A 12097-nucleotide genomic window follows, 5' to 3' on the forward strand; every position below is an offset into this window, starting at 1 on the left:
ACTGATCACCTCCATGCCACGCCGAATTGAGGCAGTAATTAAAGCAAAAGGAGCCCCTACCAAGTATTGAGTACATGTACAGTAAATGAACATACTTTCCAGAAGGCCAACAATTCACTAAAAATGTTTTTTTTATTGGTCTTATGAAGTATTCTAATTTGTTGAGATAATGAATTGGTGGGTTTTTGTTAAATGTGAGCCAAAATCATCACAATTAAAAGAACCAAAGACTTAAACTACTTCAGTCTGTGTGCACTGAATTTATTTAATACACGAGTTTCACAATTTGAGTTGAATTACTGAAATAAATGAACTTTTCCACAACATTCTAATTTATTGAGATGCACCTGTATATATCATAATTTAGAATAGGCTATTTTCTGTCCTGTTTTGACCCCCTCATGAGAACGCTCTGTTTGAACAGATGTGGCGGATTGTAGACTTGGAAGTAAATGCCCACTGCTGTGATTTAGGTTAAAACGCATAAATACTCAGTACATATCAAACAATCTGTAATAACAGACAAAGCAATAGTGACCACGTAATAAAAACTCATACTTGTGTTTTGCGACATTACTGTTGGATCCAATGTAGTCACACAGCATCATCTTTTAGTTTCAATCTTTCTGAAAATCCTGCCTCGAATTGTGCCTTGTTTGTAAACGAATCTGTGGTAAAATGAAGTGAACAAAGGACCAAGATCTTACTGACGCGGTCTTGATCTTCATCAAAAATAAAGTTCTTAGGATCAGAAGGAAGGCAATGCAAAGACTGTGTTTTTCCACAGTTTGGCACTGTACAGCGTCTTGTCTTCAGAGTCATCTTTTTTATTTGATTTCTGTGTAGACCTGCATTTGCATCGCTCATTATTTACACTACATGCATGAATCAGTGGGCGGAGTTAAACAGGCAGTGATGGAGAAACAGGCGTTGATCTTCTTCTGCGGAGGAGGTGTTTAGCCACACTATTACATCATAAAGTGGCACATTCCACAACCTGTCATTTTGGCCAGAGCCGTTTGAGAAACAACGTTGTGACCTCTCACCACCACACGGTCACGTGGTTCATGGAGCTCTCAATAACTCCAAACAACTCCGCGCTGTCAATATCTTTGAATGGGTTTAATAGGGACAGACAGCAGTTTCACTGTATTTGCAGCAATTTCTAGTAATTATGTGCATTGATTGTGCATTGATAACTACACTGACTACGCTTTACAATAGCATTTTATTCTGGGGAGTGATAAAGAAATCATTAATATGTTCTCATACTCCTTGGCAGTCAAATGTGACCAAACACCTTAAGTATAACTTTTAATCAATTAAATAATTGTACTATATTTTAGTTGTTCTATTTTGTAAATATTTTGAGAGGTTTTTAGTACTAAATAATATGTGCAATAATTATGATCCATGAATGACCATTTAAAATATAACATTCTCTAATATGCTTATTATTTATATTACAATTAGTGAAGTGTTTAGGGTTAAAATGGAGAAAACGTTTTTACATTCCAGTGCAAAGAGGCAAATTAGAGGCATTTGGTGGCCAGAAAAATAATATTCATATGTAATGCCATGGTTTAACCACTAGATGCGTATGGCTGTTTAATAAATACAGCCTACATGTATTTAGCTCTACTCTAGTTGCTCAAGAGTTTTGCTCATAATTGCTTACTCTTTTTTTTTTTTTGATTTTGCATTTGAATGTATATTTAGACATTATCAAACACTCGATTTTTATAAGTTTAATTTTTTATGTTAAATTTAACAAGGTTAATTACTCACATCCCAGTGTTATTTTGTGATATTCACATAAGCATACAACATAAGTTAACATTACAAAAGGCAAGCAAATATGGAATCATATTTCAGACGAATTCAATCGGAGTTATATTAAAAATTGCCCTGGCCCCTCCAAGCCTTTCAATGGGGATAAGAGGGTGTTGGTTGTCAACAGTTCAGAAGATGTGATATAAAGTGAGTGCATCTGTAATAAAACGTCCCTCACACAGCTCCGGGGGGTGGATAAAGGCCTCCTGTAGCGAATCCATGCATTTTTGTAAGATAAATATCCATATTTTTCAAATGTAATAAACACTTTTTTCTCACTTCCGCTGACTGTGGTACGCGGAAGACATGCAGACGGATGACATAGGATGTATGCATCGTGTGCAGGCCTCTGAGAAATGCAGGAGCAAAGGAAGCAAAGTTTCCTTACTTTAGCAAAGGAAAACCAGTCTCCTCTGGGCTTATATCGAAATCCTCCGACATTTTTCTTTACAAATCCTCGTTTTGTGCTCCTAATTCGTGAACGGAATTTTGTTTTGTTTTGTTTTGTCTCGGCGTTCTCACTAATCAGGCAAGGTCGACGTCTTATGTCTTATGAATTTATGTTGTTAAATTCACATTAAATATAAACTCAGTCGTATTAAAATATGTTATGGCATGACACCCATATCTGTTAATTAAGTAAACAGACAGGTTTTTATGCATAGTTCATAGATTACATTATTAGGTTACTTTGACCATCGCCTACTATAGATCAACATAATCTATAAAGGTGAGAATCAAGATACTTCATGATATAGTTAATGCGTTTGGGGATGTTTAGAATAAAAAGGAAAAAAATTTATAAAATATAAGTGCTGTTGTGGCTGCTGTGTGTCACATGACGACCCCCCCACCCCCAACTCATGCCCCCTCAGAAATAATAAGTGCATGACGCCCCTGGAGAAAAAGGTGTTTATTACGTTTGAAATATGGATATTTATCTTACAAAAATGCATGGATTCGCTACAGGAGGCCTTTATTCACCCCCTGGAGCCGTGTGAGGGACGTTTTATTACAGATGCACGCACTTTATTTCACGTCTTCTGAACTGTTGACAACCAACACCCGCTTACCCCCATTGAAAGGCTTGGAGGGGCCAAGACAATTTTTAATATAACTCCGATTGGATTAGTCTGAAAGAAGATAGTCACATACACCTACACTCTAAAAAATGCTGGGTTAAATACAACCCAGTGCTGGGTAAAATAGGGACAAACCCAGCAATTGGGTTATTTTGACCCAGCGGTTGGGTTAAATGTTTAACCCAACCTTCTGGGTAGTAACCCAACTGCTGGGTCAAAACAACCCAATTGCTGGGTTTGTCCCTATTTTACCCAGCACTGGGTTGTATTTAACCCAGCATTTTTTAGAGTGTAGGATGTTTTGAGGGTGAGTAAAACACAGGCAAATTTTCATTTTTGGGTGAACTAACCCTTTAAAGGGGTCATCGGATGCCCATTTTCCACAGGTTGATATGATTCTTTAGGGTCTTAATGAAAAGTTCGTAACATAGTTTGGTTAAAATTTCTCAATGGTAGTGTAAAAAACCTTTTTACCCTGTCAAAAACAGCTCTTTTCAGAGCAAGCTGTTTTTGTAGCATTATTCCTTTAAAAGGGTCATATGATGCAATTTCAAGTTTTCCTTTCTCTTTGGAGTGTTACAAGCTGTTCGTGAATAGATAAGATCCCTATATTTGCAAAGACTAAAGTCTCAAACCTAAAGAGATATTCTTTATAAAAGTTAAGACTCGTCCACGCCTACCTAAAACACCTTGTTTAAACACGCCCCACATGTCTACGTCACTGTGTGGGAAGATTTGCATAACACCGCCCAAATGTTCACACAAAGAATGAAGGCGTAACTTTGATTCTCGCTGTAGTATTGTTGTTGCCTCCGCTACCATGTCGTGGAGATGCTGTGTTTCGTTGTGAAAGCGAAAATACTTTGGCCTTCTAAAAGAGGACACAACTAGAAATCAGTGGTTAAGTTGTATTTACAACACTGTTCCAGAACAGTTCAACCCAAATATTCAGATGTGTGCAACGCATTTTACGGAGGACATTTTCCTGAACCTGGGAGAGTAGCCTACAATGCCGGTTGTTCTGACTCACAGCTTGTAAGTATGTTTTCATTTTTAAAGAATTTGCCACTGACGATTCAAATGTGAGTTTTGAGCAGTGTTTTTGCGCTTGTTGTTTGTCGTTTCTCCGATCACAAATGCAGACATGGTTTTATGTTTATGCGGCGCGATGCATAAACATAAAACAGTATAAGTCATTATAATCAGTAATTTTGTCCCCACTGGATGCAACAAATGCCTTGTTTGTAATGGGTTTTATTGGTTTTGTCTCGTCGCACCGGGACACGGCATTACAGTATGGTAAGGGGTGTAATATTTCCGTCACACACTTGAGGCAATCACAACGCACTGGATACCTGGCCAATCAGAGCACACATCGCTTTTCAGAACGATGAGCTTTGTAAAAATCGACGCGTTTCAGAAAGGCGGGGCATAGAGGAGAAACAATAATGTACAGTATGTGGAAAATAATGTTTTTTTTTTAACCTTAAACCACATAGGCACATTGCACTACACCAAATACACAAAATAATGTTCTTTTAAGCAGCGTCATATGACCCCTTTAAATGTTAATGAGCTCTACTGACGCCGCCCCTCTCTTCCGAGCTGCTCTCTGAGGGACTGTTTACTTTAGGCACATTGCACTACACCAAATACACAAAATAATGTTCTTTTAAGCAGCGTCATATGACCCCTTTAAATGTTAATGAGCTCTGCTGACCCCACCCCTCTCTTCCGAGCTGCTCTCTGAGGGACTGTTTACTTTAGCCGCATTCATCGTGAAACTTGCTAATTAGCACATTATTAGGAAATGCGATTTGCAAAGATTCATTTAAAAAACCTTATTCTCACTTCTTCTGTATAGGTGAAGCTGGATCACGAATGATTTGCACAAACATAAAGGCATTTATGTAGATCGGGGCGCATTCCCTTCAAAAACAAACGTAATCCACTGCGTCTTCAGCGGCTCAGATGTCGGGAGTAAATGACGACTGCTATGTTTATTATTGCATCCAACAACAGAACACCTCAATCGCTTAGGAGTCATTCTTGTCTACATCTGCTCCGGCGGTGAAACAATGGCGGACTGATGACAGCTCAATCAGGGTGGGTGTAAGACGCCAGTCCAGTCTGTGCTGAAACGCTACTGTCAATCAAACTATCGTGGGAGGGGCCTGTTTTTGTGATGTCACACAGACAGGCATCTGAGATCGGCTCGATTTGAGAAAAGGGTAAAGATTTTAGTAGATAAAAAAAAAAAACCCTGGGTGGATTTGTATCATTATAGGGTGGTTGTGTACACACACTGCCAACACACATTTCAGTTCAAACAACTTGTAAAAGTGCATGTAGCATCCAATGACCCCTTTAACTATAACGCGCTTCATAAAATGCCACTACTGACCAGATTTCCGAGAGGTCAACTAATGCATTAAAATGTAAAAAAAAAGATGTACTTTCTTCAACATTCTGGTGAGTGTGCCTGAGAAACACTGAAATTAATGGGGTTTAATGCTGGAACTATTCCATGACACACTTTACTTCCGCATTCTTCAGTTCCTATGGAAGCCAGATTGGCTTTAATATAAGCTGTTTTAGACTAACAAGAAAGGTTTGAGTTCTGAAACTTACTGGATGTTTTTATAGTACAATGACCTTTTATATGTCAAAAGATCTCTCAGTTCATGACCCCTTTAAATAATTTTTTTTTAGCATGAGCTATTGGTGTGGCCATACCAGAGTAATCGGAATATTGTAGTCATTTGGCTATTTTCATTATTGAGGACAATGCAGAATACAGCTCAGTAATAATCTATGTAGAGGTTTTTGTTTATAAACTTGAACAGTGCACGCGCCTTGTTTCTAAGAGACACGCACATGACAAATGAAAACAATGTTTTAATGGAAGTTGGTTTCCTCATGCTTAGTGTGATTAACTCATTCTAGCACCATCCAAATTTCCCCCTTTATGGTCTGCTAAACTCGGTATGTAACTACACTGGAAATGCGTGATTGACAGGCCTACAACCAGAAATATCAACATCTTTCCACAGAACTGGATTATGCATGTTCTTATGTTCCTTTGTCCTTTGTCCCTTGTTAATTAATTAATTATTGCTGCCAGTATGCAGTCAGTATGCATTATTTATTCTGACTTTCTTATGTACATATTAGTTTAGATCTTAGTAAATCTTAAGTACACACCAATAGTAGATTCATTAATACTTCCCAATAGATATGGTCCCAATTGATATTTCCTGGCAAGATAAAAATCATTCACAGTATATATATTTTGTATTTTTCACTCAACCATTTTACTATTGATTTCCTCACTGTAGCAGAGGTGGCCATGAAGACCCATTGCATCATTAGATCATTGCAGGCCAAGTAGGAAACACCTCCTTTCCAGAGTGGAGTAAAACACAGCGCTGAACTAGAAGAGTTTTATGCCTGGAATCCCATATTAATCTATTTGAATGTAAAGAAAATATATAAGACACACTCAGACTGTCATACACACCTATAAATACATTATTATAGAGGGATCATTAGGTGACTGCCCTGTGAAAATGGCACCTGTAAGACTATAAATTGTGTGGGGGTATAGCTCAGTGGTAGAGCATTTGACTGCAGATCAAGAGGTCCCCGGTTCAAATCCGAGTGCCCCCTTGTTGATTTTTTTTTTATTATAATCAGGTCACATGGTTAGATGGCTAAAAACCAATATGAATATGCATATAACTAACCGCAAACCTTAACAATAATATACAGGTGCATCTCAATAAATTAGAATGTCGTGGAAAAGTTCATTTATTTCAGTAATTCAACTCAAATTGTGAAACTCGTGTATTAAATAAATTCAATGCACACAGACTGAAGTAGTTTAAGTCTTTGGTTCTTTTAATTGTGATGATTTTGGCTCACATTTAACAAAAACCCACCAATTCACCATCTCAACAAATTAGAATATGGTGACATGCCAATCAGCTAATCAACACAAAACACCTGCAAAGGTTTCCTGAGCCTTCAAAATGGCCTCTCAGTTTGGTTCACTAGCCAAGAACCTGAAGCCTTCCATGAATTTTCATGGCCATAAATCTCACCTACCAGTAACACGTACACAGGGCCTGCTTACTAAACACACACCCTGACTGACTATATAAGCAATTATTTTGGACTATTATTATTATAGACTGTCATCAAATCTGCTCACTCAACAAGCCCACATTGTCATCAATAGGAGTAGGAACTGTGCTATATGTTATTCCATAAAAATCACTATTTATTACTGCAGTTTTTAAGAAAACGCCATGTACACTTTTATATTTGTATGTGTTCTGTATATCAAAGAGTTTTATTTTTAGCAACAGTAATATCAGAATCTACATTTTGTGAGGGTAGGCATAAAAATATTGTTCTGATCCAAATAGAATATATTATACTTATTACTTATATTCTTACACTAATGTATACTGATACATAAGAAAATTTATTTTGACTTTTGCACCATTCTAAAACCCAGAAAATCTATTTTGCTCTTATAAAGATTTATTAAGTTTAGCACATCACCCATAAAGGGGTGCAAATTAGATCTCACCTTTGTAAGGTTTAAAAAAACAAGTTATTCAGAAACCTAGATTAAAATAAAACGTTGGTGACAGATTGTCCACCGACAATGATATGTTCCTTAATGCATTAGCAAATAAAAATGCACACAGCATGCATAGCAAATAGATGTTCAGGTCTTTTGTCAGTTTTAAGTCTTAAAGTAATCATTAAGAACAAATGCATTAGCATATGGATCTACAAAAGGAGGGGACAGATAATCATCTGAAAGATCAATTCAAATTGAGTTGTAGTCAGCTTCAGTTTGATCTGATAATCATCAATTGTCTTTATCTCGCTTGGTCTGCACCTCTATTTTACCTATTCAACAATTATACATTTTGAACCCGGCTAAATATATTTCTCAAAGACAAAGGCACGTTTTTAGTAGCTTTTTATTTGTACAAAACGTTTTTTGTACAAAATTATATAAGAAAACACACTATGAACATCCAGTCTACTTTCAAAAATAAAATACTTGAACATGTTCCATTCTGCATGCACTCATCTGTACAACATACACAAATCAATTCCCTTTAAATACTTCAAGTAATGCTTGTTCAATAGCTTAGTGGCTCGTCATGAATCAGTACGGGCATGTGAACCATCACCCCACCCATTTCAGATGGATGCCTGTAGACAATAACTCCATGTGAGAAGCGGAGCCGTCAGCACATCCAGAGGTCAATACAGTGGCACCGACACATCATGATCAGGTCAGATCATTTCAGAAGTCTGTAATGTAAACACGTGGACCTCTAGAACGGAGTCACATCATGTACAAACACAAATGTTTATACACACACACACACACACACACACACACACACACACAGAGTCTCCAGGCTTGTTAAAAGAGTAAGTGGATGAAGCGTGTTCCTCCAGGATTCAGTATTTGAAGATTACTCAGACAGAGGCACTGATAGCTGGATCAAAGTCTTAAGTAGGCCTTATCTCTCTTTCAGCAGTTCGGTTTGAGAAGCACTGCTGCTGGACTAATTCGCCACAACACGGGAACGCATCCAATCTAGACTGGCTGGTAAACTGTAGGGGAAGAGAATAAGGGTGGTTACACATTCAAATAAATAGGCTTTCACTCAGATCAAGACTTGGAAACATCTTAAACAAGCTAAACACACAGGTAAACATACGCACTCCTAAAAAGCACACATACCCTTCTCCAGTGAGTGCGCAGCAGGCCTGGACATGCCAGGAGTGAGCGTTGAGCGAGCTGAGAGTCAGACTCTGAGAGATCTCTGCAGCAGACATGCTGTCCTTCATGTCCTGCTTATTCGCCAAAACCAGCACGGATGCGTTCTGCAGATCCTGTGTGGACACACAAGGAGGAGAAGGAATGAAATGAAATTGTCAACAATAAAGAATAATGTTCAAAACAGTTAAAGGGGTCATATGACGCGATTTCAATTTTTCCTTTCTCTTTGGAGTGTTACAAGCTCTTGGTGCATAAAGAAGATCTGTAAAGTTGCAAAGACTAAAGTCTCAAATCCAAAGAGATATTCTTTATAAAAGTTAAGAGTCAGTCACACCCCCCTAAAACGGCTCGTTCTAACACGCCCCCACATATCTATCTCACTAAGCTAGACTCACTTGGGCTTGTCTAACCTAACCCTAAAAGCCTGATTCAATCATTTGTTTGCTAATTTAAAATGTACACTAAAGTCCCTAGATGACATTTTAATCATGTTAAAATGTTTTCAATAAAATATATGTAGGCAAATATTGCTGTTTGTTGTTATATTGGTGAATATAATTAAAAAATATAAAACAAACAACATATTTGCATGATTAAATTTTTTTTTTAATGTATTTTGCTATCAAATAGGCTATGGTTTCTCCGGATATGGATAATGGTTTCACTGATTAAAAACAATGGCTTTTTTCAAATATAGATATTATTTTAAACCAGGGTTATATTATTGTTAACTAAAACTAGTAAAAAAAATTTTTTTAACTTAAATAATATAAAATATAAATATTAGATGGGAAAAACAAACCAAATGAAAAACTGAACAAATAAATTAAACCTACAAATTTTTTTTTTTTTTAAATGTGTGTGTGTGTATATATATATATATATATATTTTTTTTTTTTTTTATTAAACCCAGACCATGATACTAGACATGCAAAGAGCATGAAATACCCATCATGAAATATTCATAACAACTGTGTCATGAAGCAGCTGAATGCAAACTAACCTCATGAGCAAGCATGCGATGAAGCTCCTCTTTAGTTACAGTCAGGCGTTCTCGATCAGTGCTATCAACAACCAGGATGACAATCTGTTACATTTAGAGAGGCAAAATATACATTTTATAAAGACAATAAAGTTGTCAACAATATATTGTATCTGCCTTTAAGCAGTAGGGAAAGACACATAAAAAGTAGAACAATGATTAGAGTTTTACATATTTTCTGGTTAATGACACACACCTCTGTATTACAGTAATACGAGTTCCAGGTAGCTCTGAGACTCTCCTGACCACCAATGTCCCAGACGAGGAAGCGTGTTTTCTTTACTGCAATTTCCTCTACATTGCTGCCAATTGTGGGAGAAGTCTGCACGGCTTCTTTTGTTAAACTGGAAATAACAATGTATACAAGGTTCAAAAGCTGAGTGGAAACACATAACATGTAATAACAAACAGATAAAAGTCATGTGCTTCTCCTGTTTATACTTTCAAAAAGAAAAACACTTACAACTGGTAGAGGATGGTGGTCTTCCCGGCATTGTCCAAACCGACAATAATTACTTTGTGTTCTAAAAAGAGAAAAAGCAGAATGTCAGTGGACACACACACACACACACACACACGTCTGGTTTACTGTCCTTTTGGGGACCCTCCATAGGCGTAATGTTTTTTATACTGTACAAACTGTATTTGATCTCACCCTTCACCTAAACCTACAGGCATTTTTTACATTCTCAAAAAAAAAAAACTCATTCTGTATGATTTATAAGCTTGTTTCTCCATGGGGACCTCAAGTTAAGTCACCACAATTACACGGGTCCCCACAAGTTGGTGTGTATTCAGCTTTTAAGTCCCCACCAGGACAGAAAAAAAATTCACACACACACAATGTTTTAATCTAACTTTGTTTAACCCGTTCTGTATGACAATGTCATCTGATAACATCAACCTGACTGACATCCACGTAATGCATTTCTAAGAACACAGCATTCAGTGATCTACCTCTATTCATGTTTAACAAAGTTCAGAAGAGTTGGGTAAATTGGTGCAGAATAACTATAAGCAAGCAAAACTCCTCAGATCTTTGAACCTCACTGGCATGTTCTTATCTTATCTGACATGTGTACAGACAGAACAGATCATCCTAACACAGACTTGCATAAACATGTATTTGTCAAAGACATGTTATAAGTGCCACTTAAACGGGCCTTTCCCATTTAAACCCTGGGTCAATATTAACCCTGGATAATCTTGCTTCACATTTCAACACTATTCATGTTTGATCCCGGTTTAGTACTTCAGTTTCGAGGATTCACACTGTACATTTGGTTATTTAGGTGGCCATTGGCATTGACTGAACCAAAAGTACAATCAATGTGACTATTTGAACTGTTTATATCTATCTGTGGATGTTTTAAGTGAATGTCAAATCTGAATTCATCTGAAACATGCAGTACAAACAGAAGTCCGACTTTCGATAGATTAAACAGCGCGTCAACGTTTCAGAAAACGAACAAAGCTAATGAATATTTAATGATAACGAGCTGAGGACGTTCATGATTGCTTATAGGCTACTAAACAGCTCACTTTATTCAAATCGCTTCTGAATACCTTTGACACCACAGATTCATAATCGTAACCCGGGGCTAAAAGTGCCGACTGTCTTATAGTTGTGAAACTATCATGACCATCCGGAGTTTGAAAACACGTTAACCATTAAGAAGTCAAGTGCATTACAAAAGCCCTGGAGAGTACAGCATGTTAAGTTTCTCAATAGCCAGGGCAGAATGTTACCTTGACAAGTGGAGGGTGAGAAAATGACAGAATTTTCATTTTTGGGTGAACTGTCCCTTTAAGATGGCTTGATCAGAAACTTTGCATCAACAGCACATAATTTACATTTAACTTGTGTGAATTAAGGGGTTGGACTGTAAACCAGGATTGCCCCCATAAATGAGAGGTGATGGCCATCTTTTCATTTCTTCCTCACACCCCGTTGTCTCGATCCTGCATTGTTTCCTTGCTCTGTCCTTTTTGTGCGCTTCCTGACCCCCCACCACCAGATATTCTTTCTCACCCTGTCCACCCCCATCACTTCACACCATTACCTCTTTCCCCTCTATTTATCACTTCACTTTGTGATCCCTTCTTCTCATGTTTCCCACAAGTCCCTAGTGGATCTATACCGATGGTTCTCAGCCTTTTTGACTCAAAGGCTCCATTATCCAACATGATATTCAAAGGCCTCCCCAATTTCCGCTAAGATACTTCTGGTGTTTCGAAAGTATTTATGACAAAGCTTATTTTCATACTTTTTATTAATATATTAAATGTATTAATGTGGCTAATGGTTTGATTAATTATTA

At 37.3% G+C, this 12097-nt stretch overlaps 1 protein-coding gene and 1 non-coding gene across 2 annotated transcripts; one reads left to right on the forward strand and one right to left on the reverse strand.

Annotated features, from left to right (window-relative positions):
• The first annotated feature begins 6512 nt into the window (after positions 1-6512).
• Positions 6513-6584, forward strand: trnac-gca (transfer RNA cysteine (anticodon GCA)). The gene has a single exon. It is a non-coding gene; the product is annotated as a tRNA-Cys (tRNA).
• A 1319-nt stretch (positions 6585-7903) lies between these two features.
• LOC107552455 (ADP-ribosylation factor-like protein 5C) lies at positions 7904-10361 on the reverse strand (the record flags this gene model as incomplete). The annotated part of the gene is made up of 5 exons (XM_016234336.1): positions 7904-8564; positions 8695-8846; positions 9738-9821; positions 9973-10120; positions 10240-10361. Coding segments are annotated over 5 exons (555 nt in total), but the record flags the coding sequence as incomplete, so codon positions are not given.
• Between the last annotated feature and the right edge of the window lie 1736 nt (positions 10362-12097).

The sequence above is a fragment of the Sinocyclocheilus grahami genome, unplaced genomic scaffold (genome assembly GCF_001515645.1).
Source record: "Sinocyclocheilus grahami isolate Dianchi unplaced genomic scaffold, SAMN03320097.WGS_v1.1 scaffold451.1, whole genome shotgun sequence".
Classification (NCBI taxonomy): domain Eukaryota; kingdom Metazoa; phylum Chordata; class Actinopteri; order Cypriniformes; family Cyprinidae; genus Sinocyclocheilus; species Sinocyclocheilus grahami.